The following is a 26390-nucleotide window of genomic DNA, read 5'->3' on the forward strand; positions in this document are numbered from 1 at the left end:
GGGATGCTCTGATATGCTGAAGGAGTCCGAACCTGGCTTCAGATAAGTTTTGTTTCAGATCTAACTACAATATTCTAGTAGGAGAAAATAGCTATTGTCAAAATAGATTTGAGTCCATTTAACTCTATAAGTTATTCAACCCAACATTAAGATTCTTTTGCTCTGCAGGAGTGAGCCTTAAATTAGAAGACAGATCTGTGTTTTGTTAGCAAACGGCCAATACATTGTATTACAATTCATTTGGCAGGAGAGTGAATTTATTGTATTGCCAAATATAGACATATTTAAATGTGCTTTTGGGTTGTTTCATAATAAACGAAAAACATGAGCCGTTTTAAGGTCCTCTTTAAGGAATCCCCCCCCTTCTGATGACAAAATCCTGGCTAAAGCCTTGGTCACTATAATGATACAGAACAAGTTTTTACATACTGTTTAATGGGTGATTTCATTTCAAATCGTACAGGTCAAGACTGAATGTGTCGCATCACTATTTCAAAGTTTTCTGAAAGAAATAAAGGTCGAAGTTCGACAAGACACCTGTCAAAAAATAAAATATTTTGATTTTCTGATGATTTGGTTAAACATTATAGACCTCTTTAAATGAGAGTATCTGTGAAAATGTCGTAACAAAAGAAAAAAGAAAAAAATTGCAAATAAAAACTACAAGTGATAGATATCTGAAATTATTTTTAATACAAATCTTGTTCACAATACTATCAGACATGATTAACACATACATACTTCTGAGCTTTTTTCAGTTTTAATTTGGAAAAATAAACTATGAAAATTTGTAACTAGTAGCAAACTTCAAAGTTATGTTTTGAAAATACTAACAGACACAAGATGTTAACTGCCTTGAGAAATGATAAAGTGGAAAGACTGCTAACTATCAGCTATGACATTAATGCCTGAAATTCTTAAACTATGAAAATATTTCAACATAAAGACAAGAGAATCTGAAATTTTTTGAATCTCTATAAATTCTTCTCTCTAAAATACCCACTCTGAATATTCTAAAAATTGCATGTATGTTAGTTGTTCATTGTACTTATGAAATGTACAATCAGGGCAGGCAATATTCTACAGTGCAAAATTTTTATTTTAGAGTTAGCTACTCTCAAGATAAAAAAAATTCTAGACACTTAAAAATTTAAATTGAGTGCTGAACTTGAGTAAATGTAATGCAAAACTAGCATACCTCACTCAAAATTATTTAAGTGAGTGGGGAAATAACCGTTCATTTTATTCAAATATTTTATAAAAAGTTACATATAAAAAATAATAACAATATTATGAAAAGGATAGCTGCTACTAACCATGTAGCGTAGATGCTGAGTCACAGATAGGCACTACGAAAAGACTGTCAGCAAGTTAGCAGAGAGAGAGAGAGAGAGAGAGAGAGAGAGAGAGAGAGAGAGAGAGAGGGAGGGGAAGCTGGGGGCAAGGATAGGGAGGGATGGCAGGGTAGAGGTGGGAGACGGTGAAGTATTGCTGTGGGAGTATACAGGGATGAGTTGGGGAAAGCATAGGGCAGCTGGGTGCAGTTGGGAGGTTAGGTCAGGGCAGAGGGGGGGGGGGGGGGGGGGGGGGGAAGGCAGGAGAAAAGGAGAGAAGAAGAAAGACTATGGGTGTGTTGATGTAATAGAGAGCTGTCTAGTCTGAAATGGGTAAGGACAAAAACTAATGAAGGTTGAGGCCATTAAGGTTATGGAAATGTAGGATATACTGCAGGGAGAGTTCCCACCTGTGCAATTGAGAAAAGCCAGTGTTAGTGGAAAGGATCCAGATGGCACAGGCTGTGAAGCACTCATTGAAATGAATAATGCGTTGTTGGGCAGCATGCTCAGCAACTAGTTGATCAGCTGTTGCTTGGCCGCAATTTGACGGTGGTCATTCATAAGGACAGACAGCTTGTTGGTTGCCACCACAAAGAATGCAGCAGAGTGGTTGCAGCTTAGTAGCTTGTAGATTACATGGTTGGTTTCACAGGTAGCCTTCCTTTGATTGGATAGGTTACGCTTGTGACTGGACTGAAGTAGGTGGTGGTGGGAGGATGTAAGGGACAGGTCTTGCATCAGGATCTACTACAGGTATATGAGTCATGAGAAAAGGGGTTGGGAGCAGGGTTGTGTAGGGATGGATGAAGAAATTGTGTTGATTTGGTGGGTGGCGGAGTACCAATGTGGAGGGGTTGATGGGTTAGTAGGTAGGACATTCTTCATTTCAGCGCATGATGGAGATTGTGATTCACTTGCTCCAGTCCTGGGAGCTACTGAGTCATGAGGGGAATGCTCCTCTGTGGCCAGACAGTGGGTCTTTGAGAAGTTGTGGGTGACTGGAGACATAAGCCACAGGAGATCTGTTTTTGTACAAGGTTGGGAGGGTAATTACAGTATGTGAAGGGTTCAGTGAGACCCTTGGTATTTTTCAAGAGGGACTGCTTGTCACTACAGATGTGACGGTGACAGGTGTGATGTTGTATGGAACGGACTTCTTGGTATTGAATGGGTAGCAGCTGTCAAAGTGGAGGTATTACTGGTGGTTAGTAGGTACTGATGTAGCCATCTGTAAGGTGGAGGTCAACACTGAGGAAGTTGGCTTGTTGGGTTGAGGAGGACCAGTGAAGCATATTGGGGAAAAGGTGCTGAGATTCTGGAGGAATGCTGATAGGGTGTATTTACCATCAATCCAAATCACAAAGATGTCATAAATGAATCTGAATTTGGGATTCTGGGTGTTTGGAAGGATTCCTCTGGATAGCCCATGAATATGTTGGCATAAGTTGGTGCCAAACATATGCCTACAGCCATATGAATCTTTAGACCCTTAGGCCCATCCCAGAACCTCTCCCCAGAGTCCATCTCTTTCCTCACCCCTACCATTCCCCACACTCCTACCCTTCACATGCTCCCTGAAGTCCATAAATCCACCCTCCTGGTACACCTCATTGTGGCTGGTTACTGTGCCCCCACTGAAATACACTCTGCTCTCATACACCAACACCTTCAGTCTATTACCCACAACCTTATCTCCTGTATAAAAGATACTAACCATTTCCTCCGCCAACTTTCCACAGTTCCTTTTCCTTTACCACATGGTGCCCTGCCACCACTATTGATGCTACCTCCCTTTCCTTACACAGACATTCCTAATTCCCATGGATTTACTGCTACTGAACACTATCTTTACAAATGCTCGATGACCTCCAAACCCACAACCTTCTTCTTGGTCACCATGACAAACTATATCCTCACTGAAAATTACTTCTCCTTTGAAGGCATCACCTACAAACCAATCCCAGTTACGGCAATGGACACCAGCATGGCACCAACCTGTGCCGACCTATTCATGGGTTATGTACAAGAATCCTTCCAAATACCCTGAAATTCCAAATTCCTCACCTGGTTCAAATTCATTGATGATATCTTCATGATCTGGATCATGGCGAGGAAACGCTGTCCACACTCCTCCATAACCACAACACCTTCTCCCCCATTTGCTTCATCTGATCCTTCTCAGCTCAACAAGGCACTTTCCTCGGTGGTGACCTCTACCTCAAAGATGGTTACATCAGTACCACCATCCATACCAAACCAACCAACCTCCAGTAATACCTCCACTTCAACAGCTGCCACCTATTGCATACAAAGAAATCCCTTCCATACAGCCTAGCCACCGATGGCCATTGCATCTGTAGTGACAAGCAGTCCCTCTTGAAATAAACCAAGGGTCTCACTGAGGCCTTCACAGACTGTAATTACCCTCCCAAGCTGGTACAAAAACAGATATCCTGTGCCTTATATCTCCAGTCACCCACCACCTCCCAAAGTCTCACCATCTGGCCACAGAGGAGCATTCCCCTTGTGATTCACTAGCACTGACTGGAGCAACTGAATCATATTCTGTGTCAGTGTTTCGACTACCTCTCATAGTCCCACCCCTCCCAAGTGGTATTCTGCTGCCCACTGAACCCACATAATATCCTTGTCCATGCCTACACAACCCCTGCTCCCATTCCTTGCCTCATGACTCCTATCCCTGTAATAGTCCTAGATGCAGGACCTGTCCCATACATTCTCCCATCACCACCTACTCCAGTCCAGTCACAAGCATCACCTAACCAATCAAAGGCAGGACAACCTGTGAAACCAGTCATGTGTTCTACAAGCTAAGCTGCAACAACTCTGCTGCATTCTTTGTGGTATCAACCAACAAGCTGTCTGTCTACATGAATGGCCACTGACAAACTGTGGTCAAGAAACAGCTGACCACTCAGTTGCTGAGCATGCTGCCCAACATGGCATTCTTCATTCCAATAACTGCTTCACTACCTATGCCACCTGGATCCTTCCCATGAACACCAGCTTTTCTCAACTGCACAGGTGGGAACTCTCCCTGCAATAAATCCTACATTCCCATAACCCTACTGGCCTCAGTCTTCATTAGTCGTTGTCCTTACCCACCTACCCCCTTTCCTGTTCCGATTTCAGACTAGACATCCCTCTATTCGACCAGTTCACCCACAGTCTTTTTACCTCTATCCTTTTCCACTACCCCCTCCCCCCTCTACCCAATGTCTAACCTCCTGACTTCACATTTCTTAAACCTCACCATCTCGTGTTGTTTCCATAGTCTTTACACACCTCACCCTTTCACAACTGTATTTCCTCACAAACATTGTATCTAACAAAAAGTTGAGATCAAACACAAAACTCTATGTAGGATGATTCATGTGCAAGTTCTCACTTGTTTCTTAAAAACAGAAGAGCTGGAAACAGAGTTGCCAACAGGAAACAGAGTTGCCAACATGCACATTTTACACTAGAAATTCAATGATGCAAAATATGCAGAATGTTGGACAATTTCTCATACTTTACACAGAAAAATATTGCACAATTTGATTGCAGTAACTATTAATACATTGATCAAACAATATATTGTCCATTTTCATAAATTTTGTGAGGGGATTTTTGAGTAAATAATTCATAAAAACTCATAAAAATGTGTTTTTTTGATTTTTCAACTTTTTAAAATATGCATTGTTCCAGTTATAAAAATGAAGATGAAATTAAAATATTTTATTTCCTAACACACATGATGTAGAGGTAAAATGTGTATTTTTTTCAGAGATCATGAATTGACATGTTCTGTACAATTTGAGATGAGACTGCCCTAATGGGATTTGTATTTAAATATGGTCACAATCTAATTGTTTACACACAAGTTTATACAACAGTACAAAAATAACTTTTCAGGAAGTGAAATTAGAGTACTGACAATGGGCAGATTAAAGGTAGAGAAAACTATTCCTTGCTTTCAGAACTGAGTTACTTCTTCAAGGATGAAAGATACCGTATATAGGTTTTAGAAGGCTGGAAATGAGGGATAGGCAGTCAAACCTGAGGCTGACAGAAGCCTACCTGATGTGAGAAAGAAAGGAGAAGAAGGCTAAGAATAGCTATTTCTACTTTTAAATGTGGGTACTGGCTGTACCATCTCAAGGTAAATATTGGCCAGGCATTTTGACTCGTATAATTTTAGAGTTTTCTCCAGTGCATTCTCCTTTTGATAAAAAAATTGTTGTATGTAAGTTGTGCTTCTTACAGTATAGAATATTCAAATAACTTGTGGGAATGTGGCCAGGCAACAACTGCATCTATTTTTGGCAATTGAACAGCCCATCATTCTCATGGCATAAATGAAATGAGGGAATCCTGAACATGGCATTTTAAACCTTTGGTCAGCAAGGGCACACTAACCAGTAAACTAAAAGGAGACCATAAACAAGTAGTGTCACCACACAAACAAAGGTGACCAATGCCAAATATTAGCGACAGTGAAATATTAATCAACAATTGATGAGTAAGTATCACAAACGCTGACCCATTATTGCTCGGCTGTTACAAGTCTGCGTGATGCTTATTCTTTATACTCTGGTCTCCATGGTTCTGATGATGAGTTTATATATCCTGTCAAACAGGATGTTTTTAAACTACCTTTTACTTTTACTTTTTGATTTTACTTTTACTATCTGATCCTGTTTATAGCAGATTTAGTACTGACCCAACAAAAAGGTTTGTGAGGAAGACTAACACATTTGCGAAGTTAATTTCCTTGATGCAAGATACCTTCAAATGACTTCATTCTAACAGTGCTGTCACCCCTACACTACACAGTCTTACAAAGAAGGAAGGGATTCATCTACGGCCTATTCTCAATAATACAGGTCCTCCAATGTAATGTATAGCTAAACACTTAGCTATTCTGTTGAGTATGTCATGTTAGGAATTTGGCACATTTCACACATCAATTAGACAGTTTGTATCTGAATGACTCTGGTATTTTAGTAAGTTTAATATTGTCTCTCTCCTAAGTTGTGTTGTTCTGTTTAATTCATTAAGGCTAGATTTCATGTTAGATAACTAACCTGTTTTGACACATGTTTGACTTCCCCTGCTACACCTACATCTATATGACCGCTCCGTAATTCACAGTTAAGTGCATGGCAGAGGGTTCACTGAACCATTTTCACACTATTGCTCTAACGTTCCACTCTCAGACAGAGCATAGGAAAAATTAACATTTAAGTCTTTCCTGGTGGGCTCTGATTTCTCTTATTTTATTACAATAATCTTTCTCTCTATGTATGTGGGCGTCAACAAAATATTTTTGCATTTGAAGAAGAAAGTTAAAGTTTTGTGAAAAGAAATGAAGAATGCCTCCAACCCGTGTCATCTGTGACAATCTCTCCCCTATTTTGCGATAATACAAAAAGAACTGTCCTCTTTTTGAACTTTTTCGATGTCCTCCATCAATCCTATTTGGTAAGGATTTCATACCATACAGCAATACTCTAGCAGAGGACAGACAAGCGTAGGCTAGACAATCTCTTTAGCAGATTTACTGCATCTTCTAACTGTGAATAGAACACCATCTCTATTTGGCTTCCCCACAGTATTATCTATGTGACTGTTACATTTAAGTTGTTCATAATTGTTATCCCAAGGTATTTAGTTGAATTGACACCCATTAGATTTGCGTGATTTACTGTGTAACCGAAATTTAACTGATTCCTTTTAGTACTCATGTGGATGACCTCACACTTTCCATTATTTAGGGTCGATTGCCATTTTTCACACCATACAGACATTTTGTTTAAATCATTTTACAGTTGATTTTGACGATAGTATCACCTGCAAACAATCTAAGAGGGCTGCTCAGATTGTTACCTAAATAATGTATATAGATTAGGAACAGCAGAGGGCATGCAACACTTCTTTGGGGAATGCCAGATATCACTTATGTTTCTTTCTGTTTTCTACTGAGTGATCAGTTCTATGGGCAGATGGATGGGATTGTCAGGGGGTACTTTATTAACTATTTTGCCAATTTTTTGATATAAGATTTCATGTATGTGCCCTGGAGTCATCAGCACTGAAACTTCCATTCTTTTTTACATACATAGATGGCACTATTGTTATTTGGCTTCATGGAAGAGATAATTTGCACAGTTTTTTTAGAAAATATAAATTCAGTCAACCTAAATATTTGTTTCACTATGGAGGTGAAAAAGGATGGCTGCCTCCCCCTTCCTTGATGTATTGGTCAGGAGGAAGTATTGTGGTTTGTTTGGATGTGCTATTTATAGGAAGAAACTTGTACTGATCTGTATCAGGCTGACAGTTGTCACCAACCAGCTCAGTGTAAAGGGGTACTTTGACCTTAGTTCACATGGCCCATGTCACTCCATATTCTGAAAGTTTGTCAGAAGATTTAGCTGCAATCTCTTGCATCATTCGTGCCGGTCAAAATATCTGTGGTTGTCTTGAGTTTTGAACAGCCGCATTCCCATGAATTACTTGGAAGAAAAAAATGTTAGGTTAATACGAGAATTGTGCAACTCTTTTGCATTACTTAAGCTATGTATATGAAAAAGATTCTACGTATGCAAGCTCTCTGAACCAGTGGCTCTGAAAGTGTGCACACATAAAAGCTTCTCTATAAGTGTGTTCTCCTGCCACCATTTGGTAAGTAGATTTTTTATCTACATTAAATAGTGTGAAAGGTGTGACAATATGACCTGTATAGCAAGAAAAGTTGTCACTGAAGAACATATTCCGTTGGACCTTGTGCAAACTTAGGCAGAGGAAACTGCTAAGAGCATGATAAAATCTATTTGGATAACATATAACATCATTATTGTTTCTTGTGGTGTGGGAGTACAATTTATTTTTGAGACACTCTGGCACGGCATGCCACAAGGGGTCACCTTGCATCAGCTAGGAAACTTTTTTTGACAGTTTACCTGAAGAGGAGTGTGACTAATCCACATTGTCCAGAAACATTATATTTGCAACTCTTACAAACCAAGATCACTACAACTATCACCCTACATACTGAAATAAATGTGATAAAACATACAGGTGACTGATGCCCCAGAATCACAGAAGGTTTTTGCTTTGCACAGACTTTTCTCTCAGTATCACTCACACTGAACTATACAGTTCATAGAAGAAATCAAAATTTAATTCACACAAGTAGGAAATTGTGACATACCAGTGATAACATTGCAGGACCAGTGGGGAGGTATGGTAAGATACAAAATATTCTGTGGAACTGGTTACCTTAAATGTGCATTTATATGGCTTGACACCAGTGTGTATCCTCATATGAGCTTTTAGTCTACAAGGTTGATCAAATAACTTTCCACAACCTTCCCAAGGGCAGCGCAGTTCTTCTTCTTTATGCAGATGAACACGAGAATGAGAGTGAAGGCAATTTGATGAATAATATAGCTTGCCACAACCTTCAAATGGGCACCTAAAATGTGAAAGTCAATCTCAGTTGAATATCAGAAATTGTAAATGGAGACACTAAGCACATAATAAGATAAACAGAACTGCATTAAAAATGTGTATCACTTTTCACAGTATACAACAAGTCATAAATACGACTAATAGAGCTCACAGTAACTTACGTTTCTGACACACAGCTTTTTGTGGGAAGCACACACATTCATTTACTACTGCACACTTATTATATAGATCTTCTCTCTTACATGAAAGCACTGTTAAATGAAACAGTAACATAATTATCAAAGTGTTAATTATTACTACATTTCACAATGAAAGGAATTGTCCAAGAAAGGATTTAAAACAAAAGAACCAATAAGATGAGAATTGCAAAAAACTAAATGCCAAGAGTGAAAAAACAAAGAAGACATGCTTAATTTAGTAGGCTACTCAGGGATTTAACAAAAGTGCGAGTAGGACTTACGTTGTTGTGATACGCACATAGCAGCTCCTCCTCCTCCTCCTCCTCCTCCTCCTCCTCCTCCTCCTCATCATCATCATCATTTTTTTCATGTGGTTCAATGGCTTGGAGCACCATCTTCACTTTGACAACTTGTATGTCCCTAACATATCCCAGTTATCCACCTGGTGAAAGGGGACTTACTGTTTAACACTGAATCTGAACCACACATTGTTTCTGGTGACTCCTTACACTGCTGAGAGGTGAAAGCCGGCAGGCAGTCTGACGCTGAGTCTGATTCCAAGTAAAACAATAAGTCTCTAATACAGCACTATAGGACCAGACAACACCAGTGCAACCACCAATTATTACCATGACCGATTCCAACTATGCAGAATAACCCAGGTGACAGATTGTGTGATTTTTTTTGCACCTTTGTAAAACTATATTCAATGAGTGACATTTCTTTAATTGATCAGGAAAATCTCTTACACTCATTTCACTGAGAATCTGTTTTTCATTTTTTTTTTTCTTTTTATAGAAATAAATTTCAACGGCTCAGTGCTACCTGAGCAGTTCGTTTTCTGTGTGCACCATCTCACAACTGGGTACTTTATCCCCCTTATAAATAAATGATCTGATGGACAGAATGAGCAGCAATTTGCGCATGTTTGCTGATGACACTGTGGTGTATGGGAAGCTGTCATCCTTGACTGACTGTACGAGGATACAGGATGACAGAGAGAATTTATTTGGTGCAATGAGTGGCAGCTTCAGCTTTCTCTAAATGTAGAAAAATGTAAGTTAATATGGATGAGTGGGAAAAACAATCCTATAATGTTTGAATACACCATTAGTAGCATGCTGCTTCACACAGTCATATGAACTAAATATCTAGGCATAACGTTATAAAGTTGACACTGAATACGAAATGGAATGAGCACATCTGGTTGGTAGAAGGGAAGGTGAGTGGTCGACTCTGTATTATTGGAATGATTCTGGAAAAGTGTAGCTCATTTATGAATGAGATGCTGCATAGAACAGTAGCGTGACCCATTCTTGAGCACTGTTCTAGTGTCTGGCATCCCCCGTAGGCCTTATTAAAGGAAGACATCAAAGAAATTTAGAGGCAGGTTGCTAGATTTATTACCGGTAGGTTCGAGTAGCACGAAGGTGTTATGGAGGCGCTTTGTGAAGTCAAATAGGAATCCCTGGAGTCAAGACAATATTCTTTTCTTGAGACACTATGGAGGAAATTTAGAGAATCGGCATTTCAGGCTACTGCAGAATGATACTACTGCCACCAAAATATATTTTATGTAAAGACGAGAAAGATAAGATGAGAGGAATCAGGGCTCTTACTGAGGCTTATAGACAATCTTTTTTCCCCTGCTCTATTTATGAGTGGAACAGGAAAGGAAATGCCTAGTCGTGGTACATGGTATCCACCGCCATATGCCATACAATGGCTTGTGGAGTATGTATGTAGATGTAAGCAAATGGATTTTCTTAGGCTACAGCTTACCAATGACATACTACAGTTTGCAGTTGATGAAATGAATGACAATGCAGGGGTACATATCTGAGTGAAAATGTGATGGACACATCTATAATTTGTGACTGGAAAATTTGTCTTCTTACGAATTTCATTACATGTGAGCAATATAAGATCTTCTAACAACGAGACAACCTTAAGAAAGACCTGTTGTTTGGAAATAAAGATACATGACCAGATACAAATATGTGATCATCTTACACTTGTTAAATTTTGCTAATAAACCACACCCAGATATGTGAAATCAGATGATCAGTTATACAAGAAATGACCTATGATAAATTATTTCAACAGCAGAATAGATTATATCCACTGTGTTATGTGCGAAGAGATGTATCATTATATGTATCAATTATCTGGGAGGGAGGAGGGGGATGGTGTTTAGACAATATACACAAAATAAAAGACATCCATTTGGCATCAAATTGTACATGCTGAGTATGTCCACAAGGTTTTATAAGGGGTAGTTGCATGAAAACGAGACGGATGGAAAAAAGTAAATAAACTACTTATTATTTTGAAAGTAATAACAGTAACTGTTAACACAGTTCTCCCACTGTGAGACAAGAAAGTCAAGTCAATGCCTTGATGGAAAAAAAGTTTGCAGTTGTCTACAGAATCATAATTGTACCCAGGCATGCACCTCTTTTATCTGAAACAAATCGTTGGCCATGAATGTCTTTCATCACAACTTCACAAATGTGGAAATTGCATAGGGAGAGACTGGGACTGTAGGGAGTACGTGTAAGGGCTTCCCAGCGAAATTTCTGCAGCATAGTGAAAACATTCTTGGTAACATGTGGGCTGGCATTATCCTCCAACAGAATGATGAAATCTGTCAACATTCCTGGGTGTTTGGATTTGATGACACACTCAAACTTTTGCAAAGTGTCCATTTTCTGCTGTACGTTAATTGTGGCACCATGTTCCAGAAAATCAATGAGCAGCGGGGAAGTGCAGTGTAAAAAAGGGGGGGGGGGGGGGGTGAGGAGGAGGAGGAGGAGGAGGAGGAGGAGGTCGTCATGACTTTCCCAGAGCTGGCACATCGTTGGCTTTGGACTTCTTTGGTTGGAGGTGAGGCCCACCGCCGACTGCAATACTTGCTCTTCAGCTCAAAATGATGACTCCTAGTTTCATCTCCCCTCTATGGGACAGGAAACAATATTCTTCATTGCAATACCGTTCCAGGTGCTGCAGTAATGTTGGCATTATGTTCAACTTCTGCTGCTCCATCAGGCTTTGGGAATCAAATGTACATAGATTTTCAAGAGCTTCAGCTGCTCTGTCATGATGGTGTGACACCCAACATGAGGTGAATGTTTCCAGCATCTATTGTCGGTAATTTCTGATGGCAGCATTCACTGCAGCAATGACAGAAGGGGTAATGACATGATGAATCTGTCCTGGCCAACTTCTGTCTTTCAATGACATCTGACATTCTAGAAATCATTTCTCGCACACAAACATACATGCCCATGACATAATGTGTTCACCATACACAGCAGACACTCCTACATGAATTTCACTTCCTGACACTCCTTCCAGAGTCAAAAAACGCATTACATCTTGCTGTTCCTCTTTTCTAGTTTCCATAGTAAAAAGTAACACACAAATACAACTCACTGTCCTTGCATCGAGCATGCCTAACAAATAGCACAGCAGGTTGTTTAGATATGCTGAAGAAGTTTCGCTGGGAAGCCCTTATACGTCCTCCACAGTCCTGATTTCTTCTCAAGCTATTTCCAAAGTTTTGGAGCCCTGAACAAAGACATTTGTGGCCGTCGATTTGCTTCAGATGAAGCAAAGATGGGTATAATCATGGTTGCACAAGCAACTGCAAACATCTTTACATGATGGCAGTGATTATCTGTTTTTTCTCTCGATGGGATAAATGTATTAATAGTTATCAATGTATTAATAGTAATGAACAGTTTACTTACTTTTCTTTTTTTTTTCCCACCTGTCTCATTTTCATTTGACTTCCCAGTATGTAACAGCACTATTAACATGAGGCATTAGGATTCTTGCAGACAGAATGGAGCCAGAAGAATGGGGGTTGTTGTTGTTGTTGGTGGTGGTGGTGGTGTTGGTGTTGGTGTTGGTGTTGGGAGTCCTGACGACATGGTCTTTTTGCTTGTTTTGGAAGAGCTGCTGGAATTAAGCTGGCCGAACCTGTCAGTCCACTGTCTCCACTCACCAATGGCCAACTCCCACAGCTGGCCCGGCCACCCCAGCCTCCAACCTAGCAACCTCCCGCCCCCGTCCTGGCCACTTCCCAAGTCACTGCCCCACTTTCCTGACTCTTGTCTTTTTCATACTTTTCTCAGCATTCCTCTGCTTTGTCCTTTATTACTGCTGAAATTCTCAACCTCTATGTCAGTCCTTTGGCCTCGCGAACACACTCATAGCACACTGTGTTTACCATTCAGTTCAAGGCTTATGCTGGCCACTCCTGTGGCTCAATTCTCAGAGCTTCCATTGGCAGATTTGTTCCAGCTGCCTAATTTGCTGGACTGGCTCCCATCAATTGCTTACACCCATCACCCCACAGGCATCATCAACCTTGTAGTTACACCATCATTCTTTGGCTTGCTAGGCACCTCACGTTGACCCACCAGCAGCCGACATTGGTTGAGCCCTGTTCTCATCAGCTGCTGATGCCCAACACCCTGCAGGCACTGTTGTGTGTAGGTCATGTTGGGCTCTCACCAAACCCTGACTGGGCCATTTCCTGGGGTCCCAGCTTTCCATCCTCACACCTCTGTCTCCTGTAGGGAGTGCAGTGTTGGCCGAGCATTTACATCTCATGTCTCATTTACAGGAAGTGTTTTCAGGGAGAGGACTTCGTATGATGCAGACCACCATCCACTTATCTCCATCCAGCAACACTTCTACATAGTTGCCCTCTCAGGGGGACCCTGCAGCTATTATTTACATGGCCCATCACACTGCAATGGGCTATCGGAAACATCGTGTCTGGACAGCCACCACTGGTTGAGCGGCATCTCTCATCAGGCACCGATGCCACTTACGGCTCATCGTCTTATCTGCATCAGAGTCATGTCGTAGATCTCGCCTTTGGGGTGCGCCCCTCCACCTCCAATGTTCAAAATCTTTAGACGGCTCCACCATCTCTTCCTAAAGAGGGGAGACGTACTGTATCTATATGCAGTATGTTCCTGGAAACTTGGCTGTATCATTATACAATTAGATTGACGGCAACATTCTTGTCACAAAGCAACTGCCACTAATAAACAATGGAGCAGTGGAAGACTCCACATAGCATCCACTGCTGATAAACACATTTAGCATCAGACAAAAATTGAACAATGGAAAATCCAGGATGGAATGTAACAATACCAGAAAAGGAAAGTTGCTACTCACCATACAGCGGAGATGCCAAGTCGTGATAGGCACAACATAAAGATTCACACAATTATAGCTTTCGGTCATTAAGGCCTTTGTCAGCAGTAGACACACACACACACACACACACACACACACACACACACACACACACACACACGTCTGCAGTCTTAGAGAGCTAAAACCACACTGCGAGCAGCAGCACCAGTGCATGATGGGAGTGGCGACTTAATGGGGGTAAGGAGGAGGCTGGGGCGGGGAGGGGGAGGAATAGTATGGTGGGAGTGGTGGACAGTGAAGTGTTGCAGTTTAGACGGAGGGCAGCAGAGAAGGTGCGGAGGGGGGAGAGAAATAAAAAGAAATTAAAAGACTGGGTGTGGCGGTGGAATGACGGCTGTGTAGTTCTGGAATGGGAACAGGGAGGGGGCTGGACGGGTGGGGACAGTGACTAACGAAGGTTGAGGCCAGGAGGGTTACGGGAATGTAGGATGTATTGCAGGGAAAGTTCCCACCTGCGCAATTCAGAAAAGCTGGTGTTGGTGGGAAGGACCCATATGGCACAGGCTGTGGAGCAGTCATTGAGATGAGGGATATCATCTCTGGCAGCGTGTTCAGCAACAGGGTATTCCACTTGTTTTTTGGCCACAGTTTGTCGGTGGCCATTCATGCAGACAGACAGCTTGTTGGTTGTCATGCCTACATAGAATGCAGCACAGTAGTTGCAGCTTAGCTTGTAAATCAAATGACTGGTTTCACAGGTAGCCCTGCCTTGGATGGGATAGGTGATGTTAGTGACTGGACTAGAGTAAGTGGTGGTAGGAGGATGTATGGGACAGGTCTTGCATCTAGGGCTATTACAGGGGTATGAGCCATGAGGTAAGGGATTGGGAGCAGAGGTTGTGTAAGGATGGATGAGTATATTGTGTAGGTTCTTTTTATTTTTATTTCTCTCCTTTCCGTTACTTACCCCCTCCCCCCTCCGCACCTTCTCTCCTGCCCTCCATCTAAACTGCAACACATTACTATCTGCCACTCCCATTATACTATCCCTCCCCCTCCCCACCCCAGCTTCCTCCTTACCCCCACCCAGTCACCACTCCCATCATGCATTGGTGCTGCAGCTCGCAGTGTGGTTTCAGCTCTCTGAGACTGCAGACATGTGTGCAAGTTGTGTTTGCATATATGTGTGTGTGTGTGTGTGTGTGTGTGTGTGTGTGTGTGTGTGTGTGTGTGTGTGTGTGTGTGTATGTCTACTGCTGACATTTAGCGTCAGGTTTACAGGAATCTCTGCAAAGCACTGAGGCACCAAATTCACCTCAGGTGGCACCACTATTTTCCTGCTCTCACTCACATGGCGACCTGTCATCAAGCAGTAGCTCTGATTTTCTTTTGTGGACATGTGTCCATTTTACCTTTTTTTCTTGCCCAATGACTTTAATAAAGGCATTCTTCATTGCTAACAGTGAAGTGTCAAAGTGCATTGTGCCCTTGAATTCACAGACATGAAGGTAATCTGTCTACATAACTCTCATCATGCAATTTCAGTGTTACTGCTATGGGAACTTACTTGTATGGAGCATGAAGACTATCATGAGTTCTCATATGAACTTCCATGCTTCTTTTTGTTTGAAATCTTGCACCACAGGATTCAACAGGACAAACCATTACTGCGGGACGCTCATGTAATTTTACATGTGTATTCAAGTTGTAAATAGTAGTAAAACATCGTCCACAACCATCCACTGGACACTGAAAAGAATTTAACACAAATCATGTTCCAATACATATTTTGCATCAGATCTTCAGTACATCAAATATATAAGTAGTTATATTGTATCAAAAACTAATGTGACATGGACAGAATGTAATTTTGCAATAGAATGTGGAATGCCATGTTTTCAGAGTGAAGTGGTGGAAATTACTAATAAATAGTATCCTCTTTAATAAATATACATGGATAGTATTTTGATGTTTAAGATATAGTTACATTGACTTTATGGTTATAACTTCGTGTTTGCTGTTTTTTTCCCTAAAAGCTATATTTATCATACAAAAGCAATTTTTTTTAATCTGTAAAATATATTCCAATAAATTTCAAGAGAAGCTTTAAACATAATAAAGGACAAAGAAACCTCCATGAACCATACATTTTTTTTCAAAGAGTGACATATTATGTAGGAGTCTACAGACTACACAAAATTATAACCAAAACATTTATCATCTTAAGCCATTTAACATTCACTTCTGGATAAAGACCTCATCTACACTTTACCTTTCATTCAGCCTTCAGACATATGCACACGTGATACTTTTCCACATTTTATAATATCATCTGTCTATTACAATACCATCAGCAAATGAGTAAGGCTACATGTCCTGCCCACTTTGTGGAAACAGTACAAAAATTTGCATATTAAAATTTTGTCACAAATGCACTAACAACTTCTGCAAGTGAGCATAATTGAGTGGAGACTCTTCCTACATGAAGGCAAATGTGTCGTTATAGGTGTGTATACAGGGCATTTGGAAATTCCAGTTACAAACTTCTAGGACTTGTCAAGGAGAGTGAGTAGATAAATGAATTGGAACTCATGTTCGGAAATGTACCATTTCTGTGCTACAACCATTTAAAACATGTTATAAACGCATAACTGATTAGGCATGACCCAGTACATAACATCTCTTACAATTTCACTCATTACTCTTGTACTCGTTAACAGGTTCTCTTCAATGTGATGCAGTAATGCCTCTTTCAATTCAGGTGTGCAGCATCTCCTTGGAGCACCACAGTCATGCCTGCTGATGGTGAAGGTACCCTTTCTCGAAGCAGTTGCGTAATTGTGGCAAAAACGTTATGCAATGGAGTCGTATGTTGTGCAGAACAATCTTGATAAAGGCAATGAGCAGCTCTTCCATTACTGTGAGCTTCACCATCCACAAGGGTCATGTTGGTGTACCCTGCAAATGTGTACTCAATCTTGGTGCTCACACACACACACACACACACACACACACACACACACACACACACACACACACACACAGAGAGAGACGAGACTCCAACCATGTCAGAGAGATGCGATAGGTGTCAAACGACATCAGCCGATCCAATGTGGCAACCCACACCACGACTACCCTGTTGCATACCTACCTAGCAAACATGTTTTCAAACAGCTGTAGCACAAAAACAGCATGTTCCCTGACATGGATTCCTATTCAAAATGTTATGTACTCACTTCCTCTACAAGTCCTAGAAGTTTGTAATGGGAATTTCCGAACAACCTGTATGTTGTTTGTGACAGTTGGTACCCAATACTACTAAGTTTTTTTCAGAGGTTTCTTGATAGTGGATGGCACTGATATGTAATTTGGAGAAGGCGCTGGTTGCAGGGTAAAAAACAATGACAAGCTATAGTTTGGTTATCACTGAACTGCATCCATAAGATTTGCTGTCAACCATCATGGAAACCTGTCAGGCCAATTAGTTCTTTGAACACTGTCTCTATATAAGTTAAGTATAAAATTTCCAATTTCCAATTGTTTGTTTGTACTGTAATAATAACAAGAAAAAAGTGAATGTAACATGCAAGTGGAAAGTTTACGAATATCAACAGAAGACAGGTTAAGAAAATTGTGAGAGAAAGTTGATTTTAGTAGCGAGAGAAGTGATTGTTTACAGAAGAAATTGCAGTAAATAGTAAATTCATGGGCACAATTATCTGATCTACAATGAAAACCTAATGTTGTTCTATAACATGAGTGCACTATGACTGACTTAACTTTTTGAAACCATCTATATACAGATGTAGGTCAAGATTCCAAATACTCACTCTGGTGAGCCCTCATTTGCAAGTAATTGATGAGTAAAAACTTGGGGTTTTATGTACACTTAATATTTATGTAGACTGTGGTGTAATGGTTACACTAAGACCTTCACATGCTGAAGGTCATGGGCTCGAATTTCATCAAATGTTTTAATTTTTTTTATATTTAAATCTTTACCAAAATGATTTTGATCATCAATTTTATCCAATTAATTGGTTTAAATGTAATTTTTTATTTGTATTCCTTTGTCACATACAAATTACACTATGAATTTTTTCACTTGTTCTCATTTTTTCCTTACATCATTCTTTTTCCACTTGGAATTTTTGTGAATGTGAATTTAATTATATTTATCTGTTATACTATTTAAATATTTGCGAATACCAATATATCAGTTAAAAAACAAAATACAAAATAATCTAGTTATTTTGACTGTGAAATAGTGTCAAAAATGTATTTTTCATTACAAGATTACTTTTTTGGATGGTAATCATTGTACAAACATTTAAAACACATAGCCTAAATTCCTATGGCATTATGAAGAAAATAATGGAGATGAAGATTTAAATGAAAATTGAGGAACAGATACAATGACTGCAATGACATGAATGAAAAATAGGATGATGAAAGAAATTAAATCAAAATTAATACATAAAATTAATTAAAATTATGTGAACAAAGATTCAAGTGGAAAAAGAATGATAGGAAAAAAATGAGAGAAATGATGCTGAAATGATTATGAAAATGATGTGATAAAGGAACAGAAACAAAGGTACCGCACATTTAAACCAATTAATTGAATAAAAATAATGATCAAAGTAATATTGGTAAAAATTTAAAAATAAAAAATTAAAGCATCTGACAAGATTTGAACCCATGATTTTGACCATGTCAGGGCTTTATCCTATCCATTACTCCAAGCAACCAGCCAATATGAAGGTACTAAATTAATGATACTGACTGTCACACAAAATTCCCAATTTTTTTTTTCATCAGTAACTCACCAATGATGACTTACCAGGATGAATGGCTGCATATTAATCTACATCACAGTATAGAAAATTTCAAAATGTCAGCCCCACCACGGGGGACCTCTCCCTGTTCACTGCTACCAATATGAAGTACTGTAAGAACAACTGAGTAAAAATGGACAAAATTAAAAGAAATAATCTCAAATTGGACTAACTACTACATTTTCCTCAATAAAAAGACAGAATACTGAACTAACTTGAAGACAGAAGTAGCATATTTCTCAAGTGAAAAATGTAGAAGAAAATTTTTAAACTTTGAGAACAATGTTACAGAAGTGCCCTTTCATGATAAAGTAGCTCATCAGAGAAACAATGCCATCTCGTGAAACTACAGGAAAGTATCACAAAAAGCATGTGAGAGAAAAATGCTTCTGAAGAGGTGGTGATGTTGATAAACAATGTACTGCAGCAGGATATTACTTGGTTACAATCAATGGCTTGAAACTATTGTAGAAGCCTCTGTTTCTTGATTGCAACTGTTCGTTTAAAAGAAGGCCATCTTTCCTTATTGTGCGTCTGAGAAATTCTAATTCTTTCAACAGATCCTACCTCCATCCTTTCTTTCGTTTATGCACAATCTCAATTTCTTCTACTCTTTTTCAGATTGTGGCCCAATGTTAAGAAGTGTTCTGTGAACATAGCACTATGGACTTGGAATCTTTTTTACCTAAATATTATTCTTTGTATCTAACATTAAAAACACGCCCAGTTTGTCCAATAGAAAATACTGGAGATGAATCACATGTAATCTTGTAGACATTTGAACTGCATAAGGGTTCATTAGCAGTTTTAATATAATGGATTAAAATTTTTCTGTAGGTTGTTATCAGTGGAGAAAGCTACTTTGCAACCTTATTTTTTAAGTCAACAAACAGATAACACTGTACGACATATTGCCTATGAAAGAAACTGAAATATACCTTTCATTTTCACTTTTCTCATTTTTACAGTCACCTAAGGTAATAATTCTATTTCTTGCTTCTTTCTCAAAAATTGTGTGTGCTATAGATGGATCATATCTACACTCCTGGAAATTGAAATAAGAACACCGTGAATTCATTGTCCCAGGAAGGGGAAACTTTATTGACACATTCCTGGGGTCAGATACATCACATGATCACACTGACAGAACCACAGGCACATAGACACAGGCAACAGAGCATGCACAATGTCGGCACTAGTACAGTGTATATCCACCTTTCGCAGCAATGCAGGCTGCTATTCTCCCATGGAGACGATCGTAGAGATGCTGGATGTAGTCCTGTGGAACGGCTTGCCATGCCATTTCCACCTGGCGCCTCAGTTGGACCACCGTTCGTGCTGGACGTGCAGACCGCGTGAGACGACGCTTCATCCAGTCCCAAACATGCTCAATGGGGGACAGATCCGGAGATCTTGCTGGCCAGGGTAGTTGACTTACACCTTCTAGAGCACGTTGGGTGGCACGGGATACATGCGGACGTGCATTGTCCTGTTGGAACAGCAAGTTCCCTTGCCGGTCTAGGAATGGTAGAACGATGGGTTCGATGACGGTTTGGATGTACCATGCACTATTCAGTGTCTCCTCGACGATCACCAGTGGTGTACGGCCAGTGTAGGAGATCGCTCCCCACACCATGATGCCGGCTGTTGGCCCTGTGTGCCTCGGTCGTATGCAGTCCTGATTGTGGCGCTCACCTGCACGGCGCCAAACACGCATACGACCATCATTGGCACCAAGGCAGAAGCGACTCTCATCGCTGAAGACGACACATCTCCATTCGTCCCTCCATTCACGCCTGTCGCGACACCACTGGAGGCGGGCTGCACGATGTTGGGGCGTGAGCGGAAGACGGCCTAACGGTGTGCGGGTCCGTAGCCCAGCTTCATGGAGACGGTTGCGAATGGTCCTCGCCGATACCCCAGGAGCAACAGTGTCCCTAATTTGCTGGGAAGTGGCGGTGCGGTCCCCTACGGCACTGCGTAGGATCCTACGGTCTTGGCGTGCATCCGTGCGTCGCTGCGGTCCGGTCCCAGGTCGACGGGCACGTGTACCTTCCGCCGACCACTGGCGACAACATCAATGTACTGTGGAGACCTCACGCCCCACATGTTGAGCAATTCGGCGGTACGTCCACCCGGCCTCCCGCATGCCCACTATACGCCCTCGCTCAAAGTCCGTCAACTGCACATACGGTTCACGTCCACGCTGTCGCGGCATGCTACCAGTGTTAAAGACTGCGATGGAGCTCCGTATGCCACGGCAAACTGGCTGACACTGACGGCGGCGGTGCACAAATGCTGCGCAGCTAGCGCCATTCGACGGCCAACACCGCAGTTCCTGGTGTGTCCGCTGTGCCGTGCGTGTGATCATTGCTTGTACAGCCCTCTCGCAGTGTCCGGAGCAAGTATGGTGGGTCTGACACACCGGTGTCAATGTGTTCTTTTTTCCATTTCCAGGAGTGTATTATTATAAGCTACAGTTTTAATTAAATTCAGCTCTCTATTTCTTCTCTGTTTACTACTGCATGGCTTATGTCTGAGTGAAAAAGGCCACCTTATGTGATTGAGGGTGTGTTGAGTCAGAAGGTATAATGTATTCTGTACTAATTGGTTTGCAGCAACTCGATGTGGCATGGACTCCATAAATTGTTGGAAATTCTCTGCAGAAACCTGCCCCCTATAGTCATCCATAATTGTGAAAGTGTTGCCAGTGTAGAGTTCTTTTGCATGAACTGACATCTCGATTACATCCCATAAATGTTCGATGGGATTCATGTCAGGCAATCTGGGCGGCAAAATCATTTACTCAAATTCTCCAGAATGTTTTTCAAACCAATTGCAAACAACTTTGGCTGGTGACATGGTACATTGTCATTCATAAAAATTCCATCATATTTTGGGAACATGAAGTCCATGACTGACTGCAAATGGTCTTCAAGTAGCCGAACAAAACCATTTCCAGTCAATGATCAGTTCAGTTGGACCAGAGGATCCACTCTATTCTGTGTAAACAAAGCCCATACTATTACGGAGCCACTACCAGCTGGCACAGTGCCTTATCGATAACTTGGGTCCATTCGTCCAAGGAGTCTGCAACACACTCAAACCCTACTGTCAGCTCTTACCAACTGGAATCAGGACTCATATGACCATGCCATGGTTTTCCAGCTATCTAGGGCCTAACCAATATGGTCACAAGGCCAGGAGAGGTGCAGGCGATGTCATACTGTTAGCAAAAGTGCTCACATTGGCTGTCTGCTGCCATAGCCCATTAACGCCAAATTTCACTGCACTATTCTGATGGATTCATCCGTCACACATCCCCCACTGATTTCTGTGGTCATTTTAAACAGTGTTGCTTGTCTGTTAGCACTGAAACTCTAAGCAAACACAGCTGTTCTCAGTCATTAAGTGAAGCCAGTCAGCTACAGCATTACCCACAGTGACAGTCTTCTTTAATGGTTTCAAGTCATTGCTATGGTATCTTGTTTATCAACATCACCTCCTCTTCACAAGCATTTTTTCCCCCACACATACATCTCATCTCATGATGCTTTCCTTTAGTTTCACGAAATGGCATTGTTTCTCTGATGAGCTAGTTTATTATAAGGGGGCACTTCCTGCAACATTGTTCTCAAAGCTTAAAAATTCTCTTCTGCATTTTTCACTATAGAAACGTGCTACTTATGTCTCCATGTTAACACAGTTTTTTTCTGCGTTTATACTGTGGAAAAATGTAGTAGTTAGCCCAATCTGAGATTATGTAGTACTTTTTTATTCCTTGTAATTTTATCTGTTTTTACTCAGTTGCTATTATACTATTTCGTATTGGTAGCAACTTAGATTACTAATTTGTATGTTACAATGGCATGTCACTGCAGGAAAAGTTAAATATTATATAACTGAGTATGTGTTTTTGGAATCAGCCCGCAATGTGTGGCGTGCCCTATGCTAGTCTACATAAGCCCTGCAGCTAGTCTGACATTTGTCTGTTCAGTAGCTATACACATTTTAATTTTACATTTTTATGGGCATTTCATTCACATTGTCTGCCTGTGACCTCAGCACCTCAGCTCTTAGGGGGTGTAATATGTATTATGCAATGTTTTACGTAATGTAACCCAAGTAAGTAACAGATTTATTTACAGATTAGGATTTTTACTTGCTTTATATTCATAAATGGTAGCCAGATACCAGTTCCTGTTGTCAAACATATTTTAGGTAAATCATTGTTCTTTAGAAGGTACTCTCAGCAGTATCAAAATCTGAGGGAAGTATAAAAATAAACAAATTCTGGCAACTAATTGGCTGAGTACTTTATTAACTGGATCTGTACAGTAACCATAGAAATAATGTTGTCTTCAGGAAATTTCAAAAGACTGTGGAACAAGTCCTGAAAACTTGCATGTAAAATAAATTATCCACAGCACTTCAGTAAACTGAACCTTTTTGCTGTTATAATGTATTCACTTTTATGATCAGACCTTCGTCCCCATAACCTAGGGGTCACATTAACACAATTATTTCTATACCACTTTGATCTTATTGTATGAAGATTAAAGCTGGCTTATTAACAAAACAACAGATTCATATCATTGTTTCCAGTTCTGTTGGAAGGAACAACTTCCAGCTCCAAAATTCAGGGTCTGACATCTTTTTAATGCTCAAACTATGAATTCTGCTACCTTAAGGTAGAATATTTTACCAGTGAGTTAAATTTTCACAAGAGTTTCTTCAGTACTCAGACAAGTAGCTAAATTTAAGAACTCCAGTAAGCAATTTATGTTATATATTACATCTAATAAATGTCAAACAGGAAAACTGGATTTTCTTTTAAATATGCAGGTTTTATTCATTGTAACTTACCATGTAGTCCTTTTTCTTTAAGTGAGTTTCTTTATGTCTCTTTAATTTGAAATAAGTGTAAAATGACCATTCACACCCCTGATAGTCACACTGGAAAATAATGTTTCATAAATAGTAGTGGCAATAACAGTGGACAAAATAATTTGATTGAATCAGCAGTGCTATCTGCCTTATTCAGATGGATTTTACCTTGTATGGCCTTATTCCATAATGGCAGAGTATGTGGATGCGGAGCATACACAGTCTGGGAAATATCTTGTTGCATGATTTGACAGGACATACCCATAACTTTTGATCGTTCTCCGTAGTGATAGGAGACAAATCCTCTGCTGAAATCCCAATTTCTGCCAAAGCTTGCTCAACTACATGGTCACCTGAAAGAGCACAAAAACTCAATGTTCTCTTACTTTTAAGTACATATTAACTGTCAATACTGTGTTACATGAATCACCAATAAAAGCATAACTAATTCAAGCAAAATTCAGAAATTTCTTTTAGATAAGTAATGTAAAGATAAATTATTTCAGTAACATGTATCAGACATACATGATCTGGGAAAAATATGGAAACAGTAAAAGCATAACGCACTACCATGGCTAATATGGTGTACAAAACATGCTGACATTCAAAGCAGCTTCCAGTCATACCGGTAAGGATAAATAAAGATCTGAAGACTAATATTGAGATCTGGTGACTGTGGTGACCAAGAAAGAGGCGACAACTCATCCTTGCGCTCACAAAACCCATTATGGATGATGTGAGCTATGTGAATAGCCCTGTCATCTTGGAACACAAAATGACCATCAGGGAGCAAACACTGTACCATGGGATGGATCTCATCAGACAATATGGTCACATAATCCTTGGCAATAATGTGACCTTGCAGACTACCATAGCGGCCTCTGGAATATCATGATATGACTGCCCATATCATCACCGAACCCACACCATGTTTCATTCTCAGGATGCAACACGGCCAGAACTTGGAAACAGTGTAACGCAATACTCATCTGACCAAATGACTTTCTTCCACTGCTCCACAGTCCAGGTTTATGCCTTCAGATGCATCTTTTCCTGTTACGGACATTTGTATCACTGATGAATGGTTTCAAAATTCCAGTTCACTCTGTAGTTCCCTGCTTATGGAGCTCCCTGTGTGTTGTATTGGTGTTCACAGGGTTTGCATGTGCAGCATTCAGATCTGCAGGTACTTTTGAAGCTACTGTCGTCTTATTTTCTGTCACAATACTATTCAATGACAGTCTGTGACAATCACTCACCCCACACTTTTGTCCCTGTTGTGACTTAGTGACAATGTTTTTCCACTTTCCGTGTATGTGCTATAAATCTTTGATATAGTGCTTCTTGAAACACCATATAGTTTGGATCCCTTGGTTATGGAAGCATCCACCGTATAAACACCAACAACTTACCCATGTTTGAATTCACTTAGCTCTGACATAATGCACTCTCAATTACAAAGAACTCTGTTCTCACCAAGACTGACACCTGCAATGTATTAAGTTCACTGCGTGGGTGGCCTTTGTGGTTAAATACAATAGCGCAACCTGCATGTTTGTTTAGCATCTGCATTTATGTTCAAACATGTGTTTCCCCACAGTGTTTCAATAGTTTTTCCAACCCCTGTAATTTAGAATTTAAAGCACTCTTTATGTCAGTTCTGTAGCCCCATCAGATATGCAAATGGAAGATACAGTCGTACCACGCAAATCCAGTGAGGCTGCCTCCAGTAGGGAAGTCACCTTTATCACAAGCTGGTTGCTGAAATTCCATAGTGGCCCAATACAAGGCCATCCAGCAGTTGGGTTGCTCCCAGTTTTCCTTCGCTAGCTGCCGTTATCCAACTCTGCCTCTAAGAAGCAAACTGCAGCCACTGTTGTTGTTAACCAGGACTAGACTTGTATTTGGATAGTGGCTGCCGTGCTTTTTGACTGATTGACTGACTAGAGAAACAGGTCTATCATGTGTATTACAAGGGCTGATGTAAAATTGCATACAGTGCTTCTATTTGATGAGTGTGTGATTTCCAATATCATAAGACTAATTTTAAACTGTGTGCAGTTGTGCTTGGACTTACATTAATTTAAATCAGGAACTATTATTGGTTTTTGTTGACTAATGGACAATTTAATGTTTCTTGACCCTAAATAAGGGTTACAATAGTCAGATAAAGCTTCTTGAAGAATATGAACAATTCTACAGGTAATTCAACATTAATTACTTAATTAATTAATTAATTCTATTTTGTCTAAAACTGACATGGTGAGACTTTGGCTATGTACAATTAATGTAGGTTAATTCTTTGTAAGAATTAACCTACATTAATTAATTAATTAATTCTCTGTGTTCTATGAATGCCATCAAGAAGGAGAACCATCAGAGATGTGAAATGAGCCAAAGTATACATTAACAAAGAACAAATATGCTGCATAATCTTAATCTATATTCTGTGTTAACAGTAACTATCATAAATGTGGCACTTGGTCAATCTA

At 40.2% G+C, this 26390-nt stretch overlaps 1 protein-coding gene across 3 annotated transcripts in view; it reads right to left on the reverse strand.

Annotated features, from left to right (window-relative positions):
* Positions 1-26390, reverse strand: part of LOC126190890 (uncharacterized) — a 136296-nt gene that overhangs the window by 61104 nt on the left and 48802 nt on the right. For all 3 annotated transcript variants that reach the window (XM_049931500.1, XM_049931499.1, XM_049931498.1), the window contains exons 2-5: positions 24067-24251; positions 23878-23967; positions 15741-15922; positions 8625-8820 (exon numbers count right to left, since the gene is read on the reverse strand). In XM_049931500.1, the coding sequence (XP_049787457.1) occupies positions 8625-8820; positions 15741-15922; positions 23878-23967; positions 24067-24251 (653 nt within the window). The remainder of the gene's footprint in view (positions 1-8624; positions 8821-15740; positions 15923-23877; positions 23968-24066; positions 24252-26390) is intronic.

Source organism: Schistocerca cancellata, chromosome 6 (genome assembly GCF_023864275.1).
Source record: "Schistocerca cancellata isolate TAMUIC-IGC-003103 chromosome 6, iqSchCanc2.1, whole genome shotgun sequence".
NCBI classification, from domain to species: Eukaryota; Metazoa; Arthropoda; class Insecta; order Orthoptera; family Acrididae; genus Schistocerca; species Schistocerca cancellata.